Source organism: Pleurodeles waltl, chromosome 12 (genome assembly GCF_031143425.1).
Source record: "Pleurodeles waltl isolate 20211129_DDA chromosome 12, aPleWal1.hap1.20221129, whole genome shotgun sequence".
Classification (NCBI taxonomy): domain Eukaryota; kingdom Metazoa; phylum Chordata; class Amphibia; order Caudata; family Salamandridae; genus Pleurodeles; species Pleurodeles waltl.
This window is the reverse complement of record NC_090451.1, coordinates 524,307,154-524,332,600: the sequence shown is the minus strand read 5'-3', so window position 1 is coordinate 524,332,600 and position 25,447 is coordinate 524,307,154. Positions and strand designations below refer to the sequence as shown.

General features: G+C 47.2%; 1 protein-coding gene across 1 annotated transcript in view; it reads left to right on the top strand.

Annotated features, from left to right (window-relative positions):
* Nucleotides 1-25,447, top strand: part of CNOT1 (CCR4-NOT transcription complex subunit 1) — a 1,177,977-nt gene that overhangs the window by 181,687 nt on the left and 970,843 nt on the right. The window contains exon 8 of the mRNA XM_069215998.1: nt 11,880-12,048. Coding sequence (XP_069072099.1) covers nt 11,880-12,048 — 169 coding nt within the window. The remainder of the gene's footprint in view (nt 1-11,879; nt 12,049-25,447) is intronic.

The window sequence follows — 25,447 nt, the reverse complement described above, 5'->3', positions numbered from 1 at the left end:
GCAGGGTGCACTATACCATAGGTGAGGGTACCAGTGCATGAGCATGGTACCCCTACTGTGTCTAAACAAAACCTTAGACATTGTAAGTGCAAGGTAGCCATAAGAGTATATGGTCTGGGAGCCTGTCAAACACGAACTCCACAGCACCATAATGGCTACACTGAAAACTGGGAAGTTTGGTATCAAACTTCTCAGCACAATAAATGCACACTGATGCCAGTGTACATTTTATTATAAAATGCACCCCAGAGGGCACCTTAGAGGTGCCCCCTGAAACTCAACCGACTATCTGTGTAGGCTGACTAGTTTTAGCAGCCTGCCACAAACCGAGACATGTTGCTGGCCCCATGGGGAGAGTGCCTTTGTCACTCTGAGGCCAGTAACAAAGCCTGCACTGGGTGGAGATGCTAACACCTCCCCCAGGCAGGAATTGTCACACCTGGCGGTGAGCCTCAAAGGCTCACCTCCTTTGTGCCAACCCAGCAGGACACTCCAGCTAGTGGAGTTGCCCGCCCCCTCCGGCCAGGCCCCACTTTTGGCGGCAAGGCCGGAGAAAATAATGAGAAAAACAAGGAGGAGTCACTGGCCAGTCCGGACAGCCCCTAAGGTGTCCTGAGCTGAAGTGACTCTAACTTTTAGAAATCCTCCATCTTGCAGACGGAGGATTCCCCCAATAGGGTTAGGATTGTGACCCCCTCCCCTTGGGAGGAGGCACAAAGAGGGTGTACCCACCCTCAGGGCTAGTAGCCATTGGCTACTAACCCCCCAGACCTAAACACGCCCTTAAATTTAGTATTTAAGGGCTACCCTGAACCCTAGAAAATTAGATTCCTGCAACTACAAGAAGAAGGACTGCCTAGCTGAAAACCCCTGCAGCTGAAGACCAGAAGACGACAACTGCCTTGGCTCCAGAAACTCACTGGCCTGTCTCCTGCCTTCCAAAGATCCTGCTCCAGCGACGCCTTCCAAAGGGACCAGCGACCTCGACATCCTCTGAGGACTGCCCCTGCTTCGAAAAGACAAGAAACTCCAGAGGACAGCGGACCTGCTCCAAGGAAAGCTGCAACTTTGTTTCCAACAGCTTTGAAAGAACCCTGCAAGCTCCCCGCAAGAAGCGTGAGACTTGCAACACTGCACCCGGCGACCCCGACTCGGCTGGTGGAGATCCGACACCTCAGGAGGGACCCCAGGACTACTCTGATACTGTGAGTACCAAAACCTGAGCCCCCACAGCGCCGCCTGCAGAGGGAATCCCGAGGCTTCCCCTGACCGCGACTCTTTGAATCCCAAGTCCCGACACCTGGGAGAGACCCTGCACCCGCAGCCCCCAGGACCTGAAGGACCAGACTTTCACTGGAGGAGTGACCCCCAGGAGTCCCTCTCCCTTGCCCAAGTGGAGGTTTCCCCGAGGAATCCCCCCCCCTTGCCTGCCTGCAGCGCTGAAGAGATCCCGAGATCTCTCATAGACTAACATTGCGAACCCGACGCCTGTTTCTACACTGCACCCGGCCGCCCCCGCGCTGCTGAGGGTGAAATTTCTGTGTGGGCTTGTGTCCCCCCCGGTGCCCTACAAAACCCCTCTGGTCTGCCCTCCGAAGACGCGGGTACTTACCTGCAAGCAGACCGGAACCGGGGCACCCCCTTCTCTCCATTCTAGCCTATGTGTTTTGGGCACCACTTTGAACTCTGCACTTGACCGGCCCTGAGCTGCTGGTGTGGTGACTTTGGGGTTGCTCTGAACCCCCAACGGTGGGCTACCTTGGACCAAGAACTAAGCCCTGTAAGTGTCTTACTTACCTGGTTAACCTAACCAATACTTACCTCCCCTAGGAACTGTGAAAATTGCACTAAGTGTCCACTTTTAAAACAGCTATTTGTGAATAACTTGAAAAGTATACATGCAATTTTTATGATTTGAAGTTCCTAAAGTACTTACCTGCAATACCTTTCGAATGAGATATTACATGTAGAATTTGAACCTGTGGTTCTTAAAATAAACTAAGAAAAGATATTTTTCTATACAAAAACCTATTGGCTGGATTTGTCTCTGAGTGTGTGTACCTCATTTATTGTCTATGTGTATGTACAACAAATGCTTAACACTACTCCTTGGATAAGCCTACTGCTCGACCACACTACCACAAAATAGAGCATTAGTATTATCTCTTTTTACCACTATTTTACCTCTAAGGGGAACCCTTAGACTCTGTGCATGCTATTCCTTACTTTGAAATAGCACATACAGAGCCAACTTCCTACACCCCCTGAATCTAATCCTATACTCCTCAGTGGAGAATCCAAAGCCCTCAATCAGGGTACCCTTCATGAGGTCATAAGATTCTGCATCTTTTCCAGAGAGTGTGAGGAGTCTATCCCTACACTTTCCTGTGAACATTTCCCAAAGGAGAGCACCCCAGTGAGATTTGTTCACTTTTCTGGTTACACAAGCCCTCTCAAAAGCTGTGAACCATTTGGTGATGTCATCACCATCTTCATATTTAGTTACAATCCCTTTAGGGATTTTCAACATGTCAGGAGAATCTCTGACCCTATTTATGTTGCTGCCACCATTGATGGGTCCTAGGCCCATCTCTTGTCTTTCCCTCTCTATGGCTAGGATCTGTCTTTCCAAAGCCAATCTTTTGGCCATCCTGGCTAACTGGATGTCCTCTTCACTGGAGTTATCCTCAGTGATTTCAGAGGTGCTGGTCCCTCCTGTGAGGGAGCCAGCATCTCTGACTAGTATTTTTGGAGTCAGGGCTTGAGAGGCCCTGTCCTCCCTAGATAGGACTGGTAGGGGGGAATCTTCCTCCAATTCACTATCATCTTCCTCTGAGTTGCCACCCTCAGAGGGATTGGCCTTTTCAAACTCTGCCAAGAGCTCCTGGAGCTGTATTTTGGTAGGTTTGGGGCCCATTGTTATTTTCTTTAGTTTACAGTGACCTTAGCTCTCTCATCTGTAGATGGAGGTAAGCTGTGGTGTCGAGTTCCGCCACATCTGTGCTAGACATTTTGCTTCTAAAAGTTGGAATACTTTTTAAGAATCTAAAACTGGTTCTAGAATCTAATTCAAACTTTTACAAACTTTTAAACTCTAAAAGAAATGGTAAACAGGATCTAACACAAGGCCCTAGCAGGTCTTTTAAGAATTTAGAAAACTTTTCAAATTGCAAAAATCAATTTCTAATGACAATTTTGGAATTTGTCGTGTGATCAGGTATTGGCTGAGAAGTCCAGCAAATGCAAAGTCTTGTTCCCCACCGCTGATCCACCAATGTAGGAAGTTGGCTCTGTGTGTGCTATTTCAAAGTAAGGAATAGCATGCACAGAGTCCAAGGGTTCCCCTTAGAGGTAAAATAGTGGTAAAAAGAGATAATACTAATGCTCTATTTTGTGGTAGTGTGGTCGAGCAGTAGGCTTATCCAAGGAGTAGTGTTAAGCATTTGTTGTACATACACATAGACAATAAATGAGGTACACACACTCAGAGACAAATCCAGCCAATAGGTTTTGTTATAGAAAAATATATTTTCTTAGTTTATTTTAAGAACCACAGGTTCAAATTTAACATGTAATATCTTGTTTGAAAGGTATTGCAGGTAAGTACATTAGGAACTTTGAATCATTTCAATTGCATGTATACTTTTCAAGTTATTCACAAATAGCTACTTTAAAAGTGGACACTTAGTGCAATTTTCACAGTTCCTGGGGGAGGTAAGTTTTTGTTAGTTTTACCAGGTAAGTAAGACACTTACAGGGTTCAGTTCTTGGTCCAAGGTAGCCCACCGTTGGGGGTTCAGAGCAACCCCAACGTTACCACACCAGCAGCTCAGGGCCGGTCAGGTGCAGAGTTCAAAGTGGTGCCCAAAACGCATAGGCTATAATGGAGAGAAGGGGGTGCCCCGGTTCCGGTCTGCTTGCAGGTAAGTACCCGTGTCTTCGGAGGGCAGACCAGGGGGGTTTTGTAGGGCACCGGGGGGGACACAAGCCCACACAGAAATTTCACCCTCAGCAGCGCGGGGGCGGCCGGGTGCAGTGTAGAAACAAGCGTCGGGTTCGCAATGTTAGTCAGTGAGAGATCAAGGGATCTCTTCAGCGCTGCAGGCAGGCAAGGGGGGGCTTCCTCGGGGAAACCTCCACTTGGGCAAGGGAGAGGGACTCCTGGGGGTCACTTCTGCAGTGAAAGTCCGGTCCTGGGGGCTGCGGGTGCAGGGTCTTTTCCAGGCGTCGGGACTTAGGTTTCAGAGAGTCGCGGTCAGGGGAAGCCTCGGGATTCCCTCTGCAGGCGGCGCTGTGGGGGCTCAGGGGGGACAGGTTTTGGTACACAGTCGTAGAGTAGTCCGGGGGTCCTCCCTGAGGTGTTGGTTCTCCACCAGCCGAGTCGGGGTCGCCGGGTGCAGTGTTGCAAGTCTCACGCTTCTTGCGGGGAGTTGCAGGGTTCTTTAAAGCTGCTTCTTGAAACAAAGTTGCAGTCTTTTTGGAGCAGGTCCGCTGTCCTCGGGAGTTTCTTGTCGTCGTCGAAGCAGGGCAGTCCTCAGAGGATTCAGAGGTCGCTGGTCCCTTTGGAAGGTGTCGCTGGCGCAGAGTTCTTTGGAAGGCAGGAGACAGGCCGGTGAGTTTCTGGAGCCAAGGCAGTTGTTGTCTTCTGGTCTTCCTCTGCAGGGGTTTTCAGCTGGGCAGTCCTTCTTCTTGTTGTTGCAGGAATCTAATCTTCTAGGGTTCAGGGTAGCCCTAAATACTAAATTTAAGGGCGTGTTTAGGTCTGGGGGGTTAGTAGCCAATGGCTACTAGCCCTGAGGGTGGGTACACCCTCTTTGTGCCTCCTCCCAAGGGGAGGGGGTCACAATCCTAACCCTATTGGGGGAATCCTCCATCTGCAAGATGGAGGATTTCTAAAAGTTAGTCACCTCAGCTCAGGACACCTTAGGGGCTGTCCTGACTGGCCAGTGACTCCTCCTTGTTGCTTTCTTTGTTCCCTCCAGCCTTGCCGCCAAAAGTGGGGGCCGTGGCCGGAGGGGGCGGGCAACTCTACTAAGCTGGTGTGCCCTGCTGGGCTGTGACAAAGGGGTGAGCCTTTGAGGCTCACCGCCAGGTGTCACAGCTCCTGCCTGGGGGAGGTGTTAGCATCTCCACCCAGTGCAGGCTTTGTTACTGGCCTCAGAGTGACAAAGGCACTCTCCCCATGGGGCCAGCAACATGTCTCTAGTGTGGCAGGCTGCTGGAACTAGTCAGCCTACACAGACAGTCGGTTAAGTTTCAGGGGGCACCTCTAAGGTGCCCTCTGGGGTGCATTTTGCAATAAAATGTACACTGGCATCAGTGTGCATTTATTGTGCTGAGAAGTTTGATACCAAACTTCCCAGTTTTCAGTGTAGCCATTATGGTGCAGTGGAGTTCGTTTAAAACAGACTCCCAGACCATATACTCTTATGGCTACCCTGCACTTACAATGTCTAAGGTTTTGCTTAGACACTGTAGGGGTACAGTGCTCATGCACTGGTACCCTCACCTATGGTTTAGTGCACCCTGCCTTAGGGCTGTAAGGCCTGCTAGAGGGGTGACTGACCTATACTTGCATAGGCAGTGAGAGGCTGGCATGGCACCCTGAGGGGAGTGCCATGTCGACTTACTCGTTTTGTTCTCACTAGCACACACAAGCTGGCAAGCAGTGTGTCTGTGCTGAGTGAGAGGTCTCCAGGGTGGCATAAGACATGCTGCAGCCCTTAGAGACCTTCCTTGGCATCAGGGCCCTTGGTACTAGAAGTACCAGTTACAAGGGACTTATCTGGATGCCAGGGTCTGCCAATTGTGGATACAAAAGTACAGGTTAGGGAAAGAACACTGGTGCTGGGGCCTGGTTAGCAGGCCTCCGCACACTTTCAATTGTAAACATAGCATCAGCAAAGGCAAAAAGTCAGGGGGTAACCATGCCAAGGAGGCATTTCCTTACACCTAGGTTCTGTAGATTCTCCCAGTAATTCTCAAGTCCCAAAGTACCAAGCCAATTTGACATGTGCCTAAACCATGGGATGGAGGCTGCATTCGGTCTTTTTTAAAATATCAAGAAGAGTACCTATAAATAGTAAGCTCTGGTGTGGTCCAAGTCCTTACCCAAAAGAGTAAAGGTCTCGGGGCTATTGTGTCAGAAATAAGATTGAAACCAAGATTTTTTTTAAACGGAATCATGGGTGTACTGCGTGGGCACCCAAGTAGTGCTCTGGCGAAACTATTTTCGCCCACAGACAATTTGGTTGTTTTACAAAATCCCCACACCCCAACACAATAGGTAGCGGCATTTTGTGCTTTGCCAAATAGATCTTAATAGCCAGAGAAACAGCTTTTATGGCAGTACTTTTGTAAAAGCGCAAAATGGCACCTGAAAGAGAGAGACACTTTTGCTAATCTGATCCTCCCAATGTAGATTGTTTTGAAATCCTCACACCCAAATAGTCTATCAAACTGACTTTGTTTAAGGGAGCCCCATCTAAAGTAATGGTGCATCTCTTGGCTCGTCCTGGGCTAAATGCCATTAATTTGGTTTTACTAACATTTAATTCGAAGCCATGGTCTGCCCAGAATGTTGTGAACCTGTTAAAAAGATTCTGGAGACCCATTGGAGTCTTTAAGATGAGGAGGGAGTCATCTGCTAAAAAAATGTAATATGGGAATTTTCTGCACATTTAAAGAGGGGTCATCGTTTTGACAGACACACAGCTTGTATCACCTCATTTATAAATAAAGTGAATAGTGTTGGTGCAAAGACACATCCTTGACGAACCCCCTGGGGAATGGCAATATGATCTGTTAGTTCTCCATGATTACCCCATCTCACCTGGGTATATGTGTCCTCATGTAACCGCTGAAGTAGATGGATTATGTTGGCAGGAGTACCTATTCTATGTAGAACACCCCATAGTTTTCCTATGTGGACCATGTCAAAAGCGGACCATGTCAAAAGCAGACCAAAGATCCACAAAGGAAATATATAAATGTTGTTTAGCAAGGACTACATATTTCCATTGTAGGAGTGTCAGCCTGAAAACTTGGTCCACGGTACTGTTTTTTGGGCGAAAGCCTGTCTGGAGTTGGGATAACACATGGTGGGTTTCAGCCCAGTCCAACAGCCTATCCAGAAGCTGTTTAGCGAAGATTTTCTGGAGCTTAGACCCATCAGCCTAATTGATATAGTTGACAGGGGAGCTCAGAACACCCTTTTTTTTTTTTAAGTGGGGATTATTTCGGCCCCTTTCCAAGTACTAGGTTTTGGACCCCCAGCTGCTATAGCATTTGAGATTATATTTATGTAATAAGACCAAATTGCTGGCTCGGATTTGTACAGGTCCCCTGGTATCTTATCGGGGCCTGGAGGTTTAGAGGATTGTAAAGAGTTAATTGCAGCAGTAGTTTCCCGCAATATAACTACAATGTAGTCATCGTGGTTGGAACCATCCATTCCTAGATTGTCCGGCAAAAAACACGTTTTAACCAACTGTTGGGGGGGAAGATTCATAAGTTGAAGAAATGCAAGGTGGAGCATAAAGATTAGAAGAATGGTCCACCCAACTTTCTGGTTGAATAGGAGTGTGAATTGTACTCTTGACCCCTCTGTGTCTATTGGACAATAACTTCCAGAATGTCACATTGTCATTATGTTTGGTTGCGTCGAGCAGATTCTGCCAGATTATATCTTCCCAACTTTTCTTTGCCTGTGCTACGGTCTTATTATAGGCGAGTCTAGCTGTTAATGAGACATAATAGCTGATTTTAGTGCTTGTTTGGCCTTAGAACAGTCCTCCTTGAACCACTCCCTAATTTTATGGGTATCGGCAAGTTGCTTTATAGTGGTCTTCCTATAAAAGATATTCTGTAGTTTATATATAATTTTCTCATGCATGCTGAGTATTGGAATATTACTAACCTTAAGGTCCTCGTAATTAGCCATGACATCAACAAAAAGTTTGTAAATCTCCTTAATCAGATAAGGGTTAGACATCACTTATGGCCAGCTGACACGAATATAACTGTAATCCAGAAGTGACTCTGGGACCACAGTAAGATGGATGTTCTGCGAGCTAATAAATACGCCACTGTGTAAACTAAGAAAGGGTATTGTGATCACTATTGTGGCGAAAATCCACCTTCATATTTTCTAATGATGGCCACAGCCTGACATCCACTAAAAATTACAAAAAAAACAAGTGATGGACGGAATGCTGAACAATGTCAAACATTCACCCCCAGTACAGAGATCTGAGCCTAACTCCATCGTTTTTTTTTGCCACCCATGCCATTCCAGTTTGGACCCATCCATATGCAAATCAGCCTTTACCCGGTTCCCCATGGGAACAGTCCAGCCCGAACTGCCAAGCCAGGTCCTCCCTGGACTGGAAACAAGCATCCTATGGCCGGTTTCAGGGTATCACCTTCATCAACCAGGCTAGCTTGACTCCAGTGGCATGTGTTTGTTTGCTTTTGTCGCCATAAGTGCGCCAGGTATGCCCAGATGTGGGTCCCGGGCTCACTGTGCCACTGGATTTAAGTTAGCCTGGCTGATGAAGGGTGATACCCTGAAACAGGTCTGTGGATGCTTGTTTCCGGTCCAGGGAGGACCTGGCCTGGCAGTTCGGGCTGGACTGTTCCCATGGGGAACAGGGTCAAGACTGATTTGCATATGGCTGGGCCCAAACTGGGGTGGCATGGTGAGCAAAAGAATTGATGGATTAAACCCAGATCTGTGACTGGGAGTGAATGTTTGATTGGTTCTGCATTCCGTCCATCATTTGTATTTATCCACTAAAAAAATAGTCAATAACACTAAGAGACTGACCTCCCTTGAAAGTAGGGGCGGTTCTTGGGTCGGAGCATGTACGACCATTACAAGCCTTAAGTTCATACTTAAAACACAAAGATGTCAACTGTAAGGCAACACGCGAACGAGTACTGTCGCTCATTCATCTATTGTGGAATGCCCCAATGTTTGTCCTCTTCAGCCGTTAGATGGCTGCTTGAACTGGAGGGTTCAAATGTGCAATTCATATCCCCCGCAACCACTAATTTAGTCGAAGAATGCAGGGCATCCATATATTCGGACAGCTGAGCCAGGGTCTGAGACTGTAATCCCTGTGAGCAGACCTAGCGTATACATTAATTATGGTTACTTTAAAACCTCAATTAAATACAAGCTGGACCCCTAATATATTGAGGGAATCTATTTTTAATGCAAAGTGATCACATTGCGATTTCATATTTCGCAATATCAATAGACCCCCCCGCCCCCAATTAGCACAGCCGGTACCCCCATCTGCAGGTTGGGCCACCACATAGTAAGATAAAAACCCATCCAGAGAAACTGGGTCCTCGTCCCAAGTCTCCTGTAATAAGCATATGTCTTGCTTATTTATATAGTTGGTCCACTCTGGATCCAACAGCTTCCTGCCCAGCCAAATTCCAGGACATAATAGAAATTTCAGTGCTAGTTACCAAGGCTCTAGGCCTGGAACACTGAGCTTCCCTATAATTTTCAAGCTCAACAAACACTCCATGCCTACTCACAAAAGTCGGGATTTAAATTATTGGGTAGGAATCGGTATATAGTCAGTCAACATCTGATACTGTGTGAGAATAATTTACTACCGGAGCCAAAGCGTTTTTTGGCTAAGGTCGTACTTCCCGCCTGCTAGACCACAGTACAATGTGAGTGGGATGCTAGCACGCAGGGTGAGTTTAAGTTGGATACCAGCCCCCCCTAGGATTCCCTGAGATAGCAGGTACGTAATTCAAAATCAATAGGATTATCCACTAGCAACCTATCCACAAAACAAATGGAAATAAAATCAAAATTTGAACCAGACTGTCTGTCTGCCCACCTCTATAATATCTGCTCTAACAGAGGCAATTTCGCTGGACTCGCAGCCAATAAATTACCTTATTTATCAAGGAATCTTGGGTTTCCAAAGAACTAGAATGCAACTTAGGTACCTCAACCATATAAATGGTGCCTCCTTTGTTCCACAAACCTCAGGCCTGTTTCTTAAGAACTGACCAACTCATTCCAGCCTGATGTAAAACACCATCAGATGACTTAGTATGGTGTATTGTGGGAGTGGCTAATACAGCAAGCGCCTGGGTACCAGCCGCCCCCCCAGGAACCCTTTGTATAGTCTGCAAACTGGGCTTCATCGGGCCTATCCAACCCAGTGTTATTTCTGCCCTTAGTATCAGTATTATGCTTCCGCCTTATGGTCACAGCTGTGACCTGGGATCCTTCAGTATAGGGCAGAGGTGAACATACAGGAGGGGAAATGGTAACAGGCCGTAGATGTTGATTGCCTGATTGGGGCCTGGATTCGGGCACAGCAGCGCCAATAGACGTGTACCCCCTATGGCAGCCAAATCCCATCCATATTTGAGCTCAAGCACTTACATGCACACTTCTGCACATATGCTCCCGTTTGATTGTTTCTCAACACCACCACCAGGCTCTTTACTTCGTCCAGTGTCTGAAAAATAGAAGCCAGATCGATTTTACCACAAAGCAATGAGTCTACCCATGCCCAAGGATGAATTGGCCGCAACATTGCTAACACATGCTCCGGAGTGTATATGTGTAGTACTGTCGCAGGACCCCGACCCCCTCCCCCCATCATTCTCCACCAGTGGCCCATACCGATTTGAACACTGGATATTAGGAATCACCAGAACCTCAAGACTTAACGGAGGGCGAGAAGCCTCTTTTCCCACGAAAGGGCCACCTGTAACGTGATGCAGCGTCCAAATCGCTACACAAGGTAATGATCGACACGGGAGAGATTAGGTCTAGAGGCCTGGTGCGCTGCATTTTGTTCAATCTCCATGGAAAGATTGTTCGGCTGCAGCCTTTTCTTTAATATATCAGGAATTTTTAACAGGGGTACTGCATTTTGTGGGTGGTAAATAAGGATTACTTCTCAGAATGGCCTCCACTTCCTCGATTAAAGTATCAATGTCTTCTAAGGAGTTACTTCGTTTATTGGATGAGGAGCTCCTTTTATTTTAACCACTAGAATGTACAGGGGCATCCAAAGCTTTGTTCCCCATCTCTAGTCAACAAGGGGTATGAACAAAAGCAGTTAGATAAAACCTTAAATCAGAATTCTGGGGCATAAACGTACTTCGGAGAAATCAGGAGGGATGCACCCAACCCAGCCTCTGTAGGGCAAAGATGGGCCCGTCTCGGCCCGGTTGCGTCCCGCGCTGCGGGGGCTAAAGGTGCTTAAGAGCGAGAGTAAAGTGCAAAGTAGATTGGGGGACATAGTCCTACCCCATGTAATGTGGCCGAAGTGAAGGTCCCAGATAGAAGCGCGTCCATTTTATTTTATTGTCTGTGCATGTATGATCAGGAAAAATGCAATCACTCGCTTTAGTGGGCTGGCTTATTGACCCTATGCAACAATGGGTGACATCAGAATGTTGAAGATGGACAAAGATACCAGCCACTGAAAAGGTCTGTGCCAAAGCCCCTTTATGTATAAATGTTTAGTTTATGCATAAGATGCTAAAGATGTCTCTAGGTAAGGCCTCTGAACACAGCACTGTAAATAGTCAATTTTCCATCTCTGAAGTTATTTCTACTGCTTGGGCTCTCTGATTGTTGCCTTTAACCTACTATAGGACTGTGCTAGGTTCATGCAATACAAAAGCGCATGAATACATGTTTACATTTAACTGGTGAGAATTGCTACTTTTAATGGGTGCCACCATTAATTGTATAATTGCTGTCTTGATCAATGATGCTCTTAATTTGTTATTCTGTCTTGCCGTCATAACATTTCAGTTTTTATCTTGTGCTCTTGGTATAGGATTTACACGTTCATTCAACCACATTGACTTTTTCTGTCTAGATTTTCCCCAGGAGCGTTGTCCTGTGGTGCTTGCACCACTCCTATATCCTGAAAAACGGGACGTACTAATGGACAGAATCCTGCCTGACTCCGGAGGGATTGCCAAAACCATGATGGAGAGCTCTCTGGCAGACTTTATGCAAGAAGTGGGCTATGGTTTTTGTGCAAGGTACGTTTCTATTTGTAATTGAGTGCCCCAGTGGCAGTAAAAGGAATTCTGAGAATCTTGACCATGTTCACAAATGACAAATATCTGCTTCCCTGTAGGGTTTTGGAACACTATTATAAGATAATCTGTATTAAAAGTATGTGTCCCTTTTTTAAGACTTCAGGTTCGCCAAACTAGCAGAGAAGGCAAATACTGCTCTTTTAAAATAAATCAATATAAAGTTTTAGCTTGTTCTCCTGTCTGGAATCTTTTTACTTTTTGTGAAGTGGCCATCCAGCCAATCAATCCTGTAAGACCGGCTAGAGCTGATCTGTAAGAAAACGGTAAGGTGACCCATGAATAATGGTGAAGGAATTGTTGGTACTATTTACTTCAACTAGGATAATGACATTCTGGAGGCTGTGTAGATAAAAGAAAAAATGAGGATAGCTTCTGCTTCCATCTCTGTTCTCTCAGCGGGATATTGGTACAGAGACTCTTTGAAATTAATAACTAATTTCCTTCAAATTGTAGCAATTAACCCATTGGTAAACGTGTCAGACGGTTAGTTTTTGGATACTAACATTGTGTTCGATGGCATCTGTCGCTGTAGATACGCATGTTTTGCATAGCTCGCCATCTGGTGTTGGGTCGGAGTGTTACAAGTTGTTTTTCTTCGAAGAAGTCTTTCGAGTCACGGGACCGAGTGACTCCTCCTTTTGTCTCCATTACGCATGGGCGTTGACTCCATCTTCGATTGTTTTTTTTCCGCCATCGGGTTCGGACGTGTTCCTGTCGCTCCGAGTTTCGGAACGGAAAAACAGCAAAATTTCGGAAGATTTTTGTCGGTATTGTTGCGTTCGGGATCGGCGTAGTTGGAATCAACACCGCATCGAAGAGCTCCGGAGCCCTTCGGGGTAGTTTTCGATCCCCCGTCGGGGCCTGCTCGGGCCGACCGCGTGTAAAAGAACGCCGATGGAACGGACCCCGTTCCGTTTCTGTCCCAAATGCCACAACAAATACCCCTATACAGATCAACACTTGGTCTGTAACCTGTGCCTGTCACCTGAGCACAGTGAAGACACTTGCGAGGCCTGTCGTGCGTTCCGGTCCCGAAAAACACTCCGAGACCGTCGGGCCAGAAGACTTCAAATGGCGTCCACGCCGACAGCCCACCGAGAGTTCGAGATACAAGAAGAGGAAGAAACCTTTTCGATACACGAATCGGACTCCCAGGAATTCGACGATCCACGAACCGTGAGTAAGACGTCGAAAACCACTCATAAGAAGATTGTCAAGGCCCAGGGGACGCCACTGCCACCAGGCCATGGCTCCACCCATAAATTCGGTGACCGACCGTCGGCACCGAAAAAGGCCCAAACAGTGCCGAGACCGTCCGACTCCGGTCGAGACACCGGCACGCAGCCTTCTCGGGACCGAGAAAGTGCTGGAGACATACATAGACACCGAGATAGCGGTGTAGACACGACTCGATGCCGAGACAGCGGCACCGACAAAGATCGACGCCGAGATGTTTCGACTCCGAAAAAGAAAAAAGTCACCTCGGAGCCGAAAAAAGATGCAGACAGGGTTTCGGTGCCAAAACAACCTGCAACCGACCCAGTTTCAGGCTCTTATACAGAAGAGCAATCAATGACCTCCCAAATGCGAAAGCATAGGTTTGAGGAAGACCTGCAATCCACCGATGTAGACCATACGCAGAAACGTATTTTTATACAGCAGGGGACAGGAAAGATAAGCACCCTTCCCCCTATTAGGAGAAAGAAGACTGGAATTTCAAACTGACCAAACACCACAAACAAAGATGGTGAAAAAGGTTACTCCGCCACCCTCTCCTCCACCTATAATTCACGTCTCACCAGCACAAACTCCATCACATTCCCCGGCTCACACCACCATGAGCCAAGGTGACCAGGATCAGGACGCATGGGACTTATACGACGCCCCTGTGTCAGATAACAGTCCGGAGGCATACCCTACAAAGCCATCACCACCAGAAGACAGTACTGCATATTCTCAGGTGGTGGCTAGAGCAGCACAATTCCACAATGTAAGCCTCCACTCAGAACAAGTCGAGGATGACTTTCTATTCAACACCCTCTCCGCCACCCACAGCTCCTACCAAAGCCTGCCTATGCTCCCTGGTATGCTTCGGCACGCAAAAGACATCTTTAAGGAGCCGGTCAAAAGTAGGGCAATCACACCAAGGGTGGAAAAAAGTATAAAGCGCCTCCTACAGACCCTATTTTCATCGCGACACAGCTGCCACCAGATTCTGTCGTTGTAGGAGCAGCTAGGAAAAGGGCCAACTCCCACACATCTGGGGATGCACCACCCCCAGATAAGGAAAGCCGCAAGTTCGATGCAGCTGGAAAGAGTCGCAGCACAAGCTGCAAACCAGTGGCGCATCGCTAACTCTCAGGCACTACTTGCGCGCTATGACAGAGCCCATTGGGATGAGATGCAACATCTCATTGAACATCTACCCAAAGACCTACAAAAGAGGGCAAAGCAAGTGGTTGAGGAAGGACAGAACATTTCAAACAACCAGATACGCTCCTCCATGGATGCAGCAGACACAGCTGCAAGAACAATAAATACATCTGTGACCATCAGAAGGCATGCATGGCTACGAACGTCTGGGTTTAAACCAGAGATTCAGCAGGCAGTTCTCAATATGCCATTCAACGAAAAAGAACTGTTCGGTCCAGAAGTGGACACGGCGATTGAGAAACTTAAAAAAGACACGGACACTGCTAAAGCCATGGGCGCACTCTACTCCCCGCAGAGCAGAGGAAATTACAGCACCTTCCGCAAAACACCCTTTAGAGGGGGGTTTCGGGGTCAGGCCACACAAGCAAGTACCTCACAGGCAACAACATCCAGTTACCAGGGACAGTCCAGGGGAGGCTTTCGGGGCCAATATAGAGGAGGGCAATTCCCTAGGAATAGGGGAAAATTTCAAAGCCCCAAAACCCCTACAACTAAGCAGTGACTCAGATGTCACTCACCCCCTCCACACAACACCAGTGGGGGGAAGAATAGGTCATTATTACAAAGCATGGGAGGAAATCACTACAGACACTTGGGTTCTAGCAATTATCCAAAATGGTTATTGCATAGAATTTCTACAATTCCCTCCAAACATACCACTGAGAGCACAAAATTTATCAAAACATCATTCCGAGCTCCTGGAGATAGAAGTTCAAGCACTATTGCAAAAGAATGCAATCGAGTTAGTACCAAACACACAAATAAACACAGGAGTTTATTCACTGTACTTCTTAATACCAAAGAAGGACAAAACGCTAAGACCAATCCTAGACCTAAGAATACTAAACACATACATCAAATCAGACCATTTTCACATGGTCACACTACAAGAAGTGTTACCATTGCTGAAACTACATGACAACATTAGACCTCAAAGACGCGTATTTCCATATACCAATACATCCATCGCACAGGAAATACTTATGGTTTGTATTCAAAGGAATACACTACCAATTCAAGGTACTGCCTTTCGGTTTAACAACCGCACCAAGAGTCTTTACCAAATGTCTAGCAGTAGTCGCTGCACACATCAGAAGGCAGCGAATACATGTATTCCCGTATCTAGACGACTGGCTAATCAAGACCTGTAGGAAGTTGGCTCTGTATGTGCTATTTCAAAGTAAGGAATAGCATGCACAGAGTCCAAGGGTTCCCCTTAGAGGTAAAATAGTGGTAAAAATAGATAATACTAATGCTCTATTTCGTGGTAGTGTGGTCGAGCAGTAGGCTTATCCAAGGAGTAGTGTTAAGCATTTGTTGTACATACACATAGACAATAAATGAGGTACACACACTCAGAGACAAATCCAGCCAATAGGTTTTGTTATAGAAAAATATCTTTTCTTAGTTTATTTTAAGAACCACAGGTTCAAATTCTACATGTAATATCTCATTTGAAAGGTATTGCAGGTAAATACTTTAGGAACTTCAAATCATAAAAATTGCATGTATACTTTTCAAGTTATTGACAAATAGCTGTTTTAAAAGTGGACACTTAGTGCAATTTTCACAGTTCCTAGGGGAGGTAAGTTTTGGTTAGTTTTACCAGGTAAGTAAGACACTTACAGGGTTCAGTTCTTGGTCCAAGGTAGCCCACCGTTGGGGGTTCAGAGCAACCCCAAAGTCACCACACCAGCAGCTCAGGGCCGGTCAGGTGCAGAGTTCAAAGTGGTGCCCAAAACACATAGGCTAGAATGGAGAGAAGGGGGTGCCCCGGTTCCGGTCTGCTTGCAGGTAAGTACCCGCGTCTTCGGAGGGCAGACCAGGGGGGTTTTGTAGGGCACCGGGGGGGACACAAGCCCACACAGAAATTTCACCCTCAGCGGCGCGGGGGCGGCCGGGTGCAGTGTAGAAACAGGCGTCGGGTTCGCAATGTTAGTCTATGAGAGATCTCGGGATCTCTTCAGCGCTGCAGGCAGGCAAGGGGGGGATTCCTCGGGGAAACCTCCACTTGGGCAAGGGAGAGGGACTCCTGGGGGTCACTCCTCCAGTGAAAGTCCGGTCCTTCAGGTCCTGGGGGCTGCGGGTGCAGGGTCTCTCCCAGGTGTCGGGACTTAGGATTCAAAGAGTCGCGGTCAGGGGAAGCCTCGGGATTCCCTCTGCAGGCGGCGCTGTGGGGGCTCAGGGGGGACAGGTCTTGGTACTCACAGTCTTAGAGTAGTCCTGGGGTCCCTCCTGAAGTGTTGGATCGCCACCAGCCGAGTTGGGGTCGCCGGGTGCAGTGTTACAAGTCTCACGCTTCTTGCGGGGAGCTTGCAGGGTTCTTTAAAGCTGCTGGAAACAAAGTTGCAGCGTTTCTTGGAGCAGGTCCGCTGTCCTCGGGAGTTTCTTGTCTTTTCGAAGCAGGGGCAGTCCTCAGAGGATGTCGAGGTCGCTGGTCCCTTTGGAAGGCGTCGCTGGAGCAGGATCTTTGGAAGGCAGGAGACAGGCCGGTGAGTTTCTGGAGCCAAGGCAGTTGTCGTCTTCTGGTCTTCCGCTGCAGGGGTTTTCAGCTAGGCAGTCCTTCTTCTTGTAGTTGCAGGAATCTAATTTTTCTAGGGTTCAGGGTAGCCCTTAAATACTAAATTTAAGGGCGTGTTTAGGTCTGGGGGGTTAGTAGCCAATGGCTACTAGCCCTGAGGGTGGGTACACCCTCTTTGTGCCTCCTCCCAAGGGGAGGGGGTCACAATCCTAACCCTATTGGGGGAATCCTCCATCTGCAAGATGGAGGATTTCTAAAAGTTAGTCACTTCAGCTCAGGACACCTTAGGGGCTGTCCTGACTGGCCAGTGACTCCTCCTTGTTTTTCTCATTATTTTCTCCGGCCTTGCCGCCAAAAGTGGGGCCTGGCCGGAGGGGGCGGGCAACTCCACTAGCTGGAGTGTCCTGCTGGGTTGGCACAAAGGAGGTGAGCCTTTGAGGCTCACCGCCAGGTGTGACAATTCCTGCCTGGGGGAGGTGTTAGCATCTCCACCCAGTGCAGGCTTTGTTACTGGCCTCAGAGTGACAAAGGCACTCTCCCCATGGGGCCAGCAACATGTCTCGGTTTGTGGCAGGCTGCTAAAACTAGTCAGCCTACACAGATAGTCGGTTAAGTTTCAGGGGGCGCCTCTAAGGTGCCCTCTGGGGTGTATTTTACAATAAAATGTATACTGGCATCAGTGTGCATTTATTGTGCTGAGAAGTTTGATACCAAACTTCCCAGTTTTCAGTGTAGCCATTATGGTGCTGTGGAGTTCGTGTTTGACAGACTCCCAGACCATATACTCTTATGGCTATCCTGCACTTACAATGTCTAAGGTTTTGTTTAGACACTGTAGGGGTACCAGGCTCATGCACTGGTACCCTCACCTATGGTATAGTGCACCCTGCCTTAGGGCTGTAAGGCCTGCTAGAGGGGTGTCTTACCTATACTGCATAGGCAGTGAGAGGCTGGCATGGCACCCTGAGGGGAGTGCCATGTCGACTTACTCGTCTTGTCTCACTAGCACACACAAGCTGGCAAGCAGTGTGTCTGTGCTGAGTGAGAGGTCTCCAGGGTGGCATAAGACATGCTGCAGCCCTTAGAGACCTTCCTTGGCATCAGGGCCCTTGGTACTAGAGGTACCAGTTACAAGGGACTTATCTGGATGCCAGGGTCTGCCAATTGTGGATACAAAAGTACAGGTTAGGGAAAGAACACTGGTGCTGGGGCCTGGTTAGCAGGCCTCAGCACACTTTCAATTGTAAACATAGCATCAGCAAAGGCAAAAAGTCAGGGGGCAACCATGCCAAGGAGGCATTTCCTTACAAGACCCATTCGTTAATAACGTGCTCACACCACACAAATCAAATCATACAAACCCTCTACAAACTAGGGTTCACAGTCAACTTCGCAAAATCCAACATTCTGCCATGCAAGGTACAACAATACCTAGGAGCCATAATAAACACAACAATAGGAGTAGCCACTCCAAGTCCACAAAGAATTCAAAATTTCAACAACATCATACAACGCATGTATCCAACACAAAGAATACAAGCAAAGATATTACAACTCCTAGGCATGATGTCTTCATGCATAGCCATTGTCCCAAACGCAAGACTGCACATGAGGCCCTTACAACAGTGCCTAGCATCACAGTGGTCACAAGCGCAGGGTCACCTTACAGATCTGGTGTTAATAGACCGCCAAACTTACCTCTCGCTTCTATGGTGGAACAATATAAATTTAAACAAAGGGCGGCCTTTCCAAGACCCAGTGCCACAATACGTAATAACAGACGCTTCCATGACCGGGTGGGGAGCGCACCTCGATCAACACAGCATACAAGGACAATGGAACGTACATCAAACAAAACTGCATATTAATCACCTAGAACTGCTAGCAGTTTTTCAAGCACTAAAGGCCTTTCAACCAATAATAGTTCACAAATACATTCTCGTCAAAACAGACAACATGACAACAATGTATTATCTAAACAAACAAGGGGGAACGCACTCAACGCAATTGAGCCTGCTGGCACAAAAGATATGGCGTTGGGCAATTCACAACAAAATTCGCCTGATAGCACAATTTATCCCAGGGATTCAGAATCAACTCGCAGACAATCTCTCTCGATCACCAACAGGTCCACGAATGGGAAATTCACCCCCAAATTCTGAACACTTACTTCACGCTCTGGGGAACACCTCAAATAGACTTGTTTGCGACAAAAGAGAACGCAAAATGCCAAAACTTCGCATCCAGATACCCACACAGGCAGTCCCACGGCAATGCCCTATGGATGAACTGGTCAGGGATATTTGCCTACGCTTTTCCTCCTCTCCCTCTCCTTCCTTATCTGGTAAACAAACTCAGTCAAAACAAACTCAAACTCATATTAATAGCACCAACTTGGGCAAGGCAACCCTGGTACACAACGCTGCTAGACCTATCAGTAGTACCCCACATCAAACTGCCCAACAGGCCGGATCTGTTAACACAACACAACCAAAAGATCAGACACCCAGATCCAGCATCGCTGAATCTAGCAATCTGGCTCCTGAAATCCTAGAATTCGGACACTTACAACTTACCCAAGAATGTATGGAAGTCATAAAGCAAGCCAGAAGGCCATCCACCAGGCACTGCTATGCCAGTAAATGGAAGAGGTTTGTTTGCTACTGCCATATTAATCAAATCCAACCATTACACGCAACCCCAAAACATGTAGTGGGTTACTTGCTTCACTTACAAAAATCTAACCTAGCTTTCTCTTCCATTAAAATACACCTTGCAGCAATATCTGCATACCTGCAGCCTACCTATTCAACTTCCCTATATAGGATACCAGTGATTAAAGCATTCATGGAGGGCCTTAAAAGAATTATTCCACCAAGAACACCACCTGTTCCTTCATGGAACCTAATTGTTGTCTAAACTAGACTTATGGGTCCACCTTTGGAACCCATGCACTCCTGCGAAATACAGTTCCTAACATGGAAGGTTGCATTTCTCATCGCCATTACCTCTCTAAGAAGAGTAAGCGAGATTCAGGTGTTTACAATACAAGAACCTTTTATACAACTACACAAAAATAAGGTCGTCCTAAGGACTAATCCTAAATTTCTACCAAAAGTTATTTCACCGTTCCATCTAAATCAAAAAGTGGAACTTCCAGTGTTCTTCCCACAGCCAGATTCTGTAGCTGAGAGGGCACTACATACTTTAGATGTCAAAAGAGCATTAATGTATTACATTGACAGAACAAAGAGCATCAGGAAAACTAAACAGCTATTTATTGCATTCCAAAAACCTCATGCAGGAAACCCAATATCAAAACAAGGTATAGCCAGATGGATAGTTAAATGCACCCAAATCTGCTACCTTAAAGCTAAACGACAACTGCCCATTACACCAAGGGCACACTCAACCAGAAAGAAAGGTGCTACCATGGCCTTTCTAGGAAACATCCCAATGCAAGAAATATGTAAGGCAGCCACATGGTCTACGCCTCACACATTCACCAAGCACTACTGTGTAGACGTGTTATCCGCACAACAAGCCACAGTAGGTCAAGCCGTATTAAGAACATTGTTTCAGACTACTCCCACTCCTACAGGCTGAGCCACCGCTTTGGGGAGATAACTGCTTACTAGTCTATGCAAAACATGCGTATCTACAGCGACAGATGCCATCGAACTGAAAATGTCACTTACCCAGTGTACATCTGTTCGTGGCATCAGTCGCTGTAGATTTGCATGTGCCCACCCGCCTCCCCGGGAGCCTGTAGCAGTTCGGAAGGTACCTTCAACTATTTGTATATATATTACTTTTAACCTTAAATAGGTACATACTTAGTCACTCCATTGCATGGCCACTATTACTACAATACAACTCCTACCTCACCCTCTGCGGGGAAAAACAATCGAAGATGGAGTCGACGCCCATGCGTAATGGAGACAAAAGGAGGACTCACTCGGTCCCGTGACTCGAAAGACTTCTTCGAAGTAAAACAACTTGTAACACTCCGACCCAACACCAGATGGCGAGCTATGCAAAACATGCGAATCTACAGCGACTGATGCCACGAACAGATGTACACTGGGTAAGTGACATTTTCATTCTTCGTTAGATGTTCCTCTGTGATGGTCTTAGTCGGAGACCTGATCCTTAGCATAAAGTCTGTGGTGTTTGTAAACTGAGACTGGACACTGGAAAGGTGCTGTAATGCCATAGTGTTGGCAGGTTCTGTGCTACATACCTTCTAGTAAACAATAAGAAGGTTGATAATAAATGTATCTTCATTGACGTAAAATTAATAATCCCATCTTCCACTTACGAGACCATTTGCATCCGTCAGGGGATCTACCTTGACATTGTAAGCAATCCACACTCCCTCTTACTGGAGGGGGATATAGAAAATGTTGTGGCATGTGTAGCTGTGCATTCTTCCTCTAGTGTTTGGCTTGGATGTGTACAACTTGGCCTCCGAATAAAGCCTTTTCTAGTCATAGGATCTAGGGACTCCACCTATTAGTGGTATGACACTGGGTCATCGGCTCCATTGTTAGATTGCTTTTTTTTTCTTTTTCTTTTTCTTTCCCTCCGCTGTCTGGTTCAAAAAGGTAGTTGTGAACTCTGGTTCGATGCTGTACTCGATAGGCCCTTGGATCCATCCCCTCATTGATTCTACAAAACAATTTTGCTTTCGGAAGTGTTAAGCGTTGTGGTTTGTTTAACTGTGTTTGCTGTATATATCTTGACTCCCACCATCCGGTTCAAGAATTTCTTTATGTAAAGGACTCCATTTTGATTCTGTCCTAATTGCCACCCCAGATACCAGAAATCTAACCTCATTAAGTTTGCAATCTGTGTTTATCTCCAGATCGCTGAGATGATGTTTGGTATTTCTTGCATTCTGTAACAAAAAAAAAAAACTATGAAACTGATGCGCCAGTCACCTTGCCTCAGCCACCATAGAGCATAGACCAGAAGCGCAAGACACTCTAGAGATTTTCAGATAGCGTGAGGAGACTGATAATGACAAATCAGGTGCTCTGGGCATTGAAAGGGAACTAGACTTCTCGCCTGAAAGCGCTGACTCCAAGGCGTATGTCGAGGCTGAACAGCCTCCGCCTATCCAGCAGCAACAATGGATCTCAGTGACTACTGATGCTACCCCTACCGCTAGATGTCGGCCTTAAGCTTCCGTTCATGTGAGGTATCTTGTGCGCCCTTGCCATCTGGCCATGGTGGACGCCAGTGTTCGGAGACGGACCCACCAGTTCCACACTTTGCGCTAAGTCCACCTTGAAGCATAAAACCTCATCCACACCCTTGGCCCTGGATCTGAATGCACACCATTGAGCACCCTTGAATCTGAATGGGGTGGAGCTGAAGAGTTCAGAGCCCGAACACCTTACACTGAAGCATTCAAAGCGGAAATTAAGTTCAGCAGGCTTTGCCTGCCGACTGGAAGCATTGGGGGCTAAAATAGAGCTCAACACAACAGTCCATCCCATTGAAGCACTATCCCACTGCTGCCACCTCTGCAGCTTCAGAATATTTTAGGTAGCTGATGCTAGAGTGGCTTCAAGAACATCTGGACGCTTGACAACGGGATACGTATTTTGCCAGGCACTGGAAGGATCTTGATAAAGTTTTCACGTACCGAAGGACCCTACTCTTCATAAGAGGAAGTTGTTTTGCAGAGGCCATCAACCCACTGGCGGTCATGCAGCAGAATCCACTATTCATTAGTGCTTTTCCGTTACGACTGTGCTTACTGTGACCAAATGGTATATTTGGCACATCGTCTCCAAGAGCAGTACCGCAAAACATCCGTGTAGCCCAAACCATCTGGAAATGGGTAATGCATCACAAAATCCATGAACTTATTCAGTATATTCTTGGATGGACAATTATCTAGTGGAGCTGCTTAGCTGAACACAAACCAGTCCCCGCGTGTATACTCTGCCCCCAAGTCCTCCATGGGTACTTTCACTATTTTTACAGTTCCTGCTGGGGGGTGAGAAGCACCTCCACCCAGTACAGGCTTTGTTCTCTTCCAGGGGATCCTCATCAATAGTCAAAAACATTGAATATTCCCGCCCTTTTGCGGGGACCCCGGAGCATATATAAAATACACACACATAAAGTATGAAATATGCACGAAAAATATATATATATATATATATATATATAGCATTTTTAGTAGACCTATCCTTCATACTAAACTCATATATACAGGTGTAAAACAGCAATGCAGGCTATAATCATAAACAGGCAAAAATGCTTTATTTTTATGAAGTTTTTTTTTTTCATTATAAAATTACAATAGAGAATACATATCTACCCAAACCCCCAAAACTGGGCTTAGGGAAATCAGCAGCAGCAATATCTAGAGGAAAAAAAGAGAAACTAGATTGAAAAACAATGGAGCATTCTTAGCCAATAGGCTGCATGCAGGTTAACACAAGAGAACCATAAAAACTTTGGCACCGTGCCTTTAAGACCTTAAGCACCTCCAGTATCCCACCATGCCTCAGGGGTGAAGGAAAGGTGACAGTTGGTTCACAGTTAGGCAGTTCTTTTTTCCGGCTTCTTCTGAGAGGATCCTGGAGCATTGAGCTCTGTTTTTCTCAGAAAAATACCTTAAAACAGCGTTTTTTCCTGTTTTACTCGACATCTAACATCATTGTCTGAGTTTGGCAGTTTTTTCCTGACAGAAAAATGCCTTCCCTTTTTGTCAAATGCCCTTCTTGTGGGAAGAAGGCCCAGTCAGATCCACACACTCTTTGTATTGTGTGCCTGCCTCAGAGTCACTGCCCTGACACTTGCAAATAATGCAAGAACATGTCAAAGAGGACTCTGAAGGACAGAGAAAAGATCAGGCTTCATGGGCTTCACGAGAGGCAGAAAACATCATCCTCTTTGCTTCCCAGGCAGCCAACAGGCCACTCTCAGGAGAGAATGGCTAGGTCGACGTCAGCAGGTAGGAAAGTACCTGTTTGTTCCCCGTCGACGTCGTCTCTGCCACCATCTCACCGCCATAGATCGGCGACCCGCCCGACATCGAAGGATACGGCGTCGAGGGAACATGGCCATTGCAGGGGCATATCTCCGTCGACGGCAGCCCGCCGATCGACGTCGAGCCATCACCGGCGTGCCCGTTCGCCGCAGAAGACCTCACCCCCCCGACGTCAAGAGACACGACGTCGAAATCGCCACAGCGGCAAGAGCGACATCTGCCGTCGGCAGCCCACCGCTCCACGTCGAGGCACACGACGGCGAGTAGGTCGAGGTCCAGAGATCGCAGTTCGACGTCAAGACACTCTTCGTCGAGGCATTCAACGTCGAGGCAAGAACAACCGGCGGTGCGCCCTTCGACGTAGACACAGGTTTTACCTGTCTCGCAGGGAGTAGAACATCGCCTTCCTCCAGCAGATAAGGCCGCTCCATCTTGAGCGGTCTCCATACGGAGCGATTCATCTCGTTCGAGAGCGGCATAATCGGGACATGTTTCACCCATCAACTTGTCACCTAAATGGTTGGAGAGCCTTAATAGACCAGCGGCCTCCCCGGATTCGCAGTATTCACGAATGTACTCTCCTACTGCCTCTCTCCCGAGAACACCATCACCGACAGCGCGGGCAGGACAGGTTCGTTCTGCTCCTCGCCAACCGACCACGAGGCCTGGGCGTTCTGTTACAGCGTCTCGCAGCAGGTCACGTTCCCAATGACGATCTAGGTCACAATCACGACACAGAAGATCGCCCTCTCGGTCGTCGTCGTCTGGATCATCCGTCTGACGTTACTCCCCCACCTTAACAGATTCTCCACCAGCTAGGGTCTCAACGGTGGATGACATCACCACTTTTAATGAGGTACTTTTAAGGGGAGCGCAGAAGTTAAATATAGAGGTTCCAGAATCATCTACCTCCTCGTCAGTCATTTTTGAGACTCTGCAACATAGAACAGTTTCGAAAAAGCTACTGCCGCTAGTGCCTGGTCTGTTGCAGCCAACCATGGACACTTTTTTGGCGCCAGCCACCCTCAAATCTGCTCCGGCTAGGATTTTGAAAAAATATAAAGCGCCTTAACAGGACCCTTTATTCCTAAGAACTGATCCGCCACCGGACTCAGTAATATTGGCCGCAGCCCGAAAAATACACTCTGTGGCATCATCCTCCACGGTCCCACCGGACAAAGAGAGCAGGCATCTAGACTCTCTGGGGAGAAAAATGTGCGGCACGGCGGCATCTATAATGAAGGTCTCCAGCGCTTCTGCACTCCTGGGCAGGTATGACCGTTCTCTGTGGGACTCCCTCAACAGGTTCACAGAAAAGTTGCCCAGGGAAGACAGACAGGACTTCCAAGAGATCCTGCAAGAGGGATGTCTGG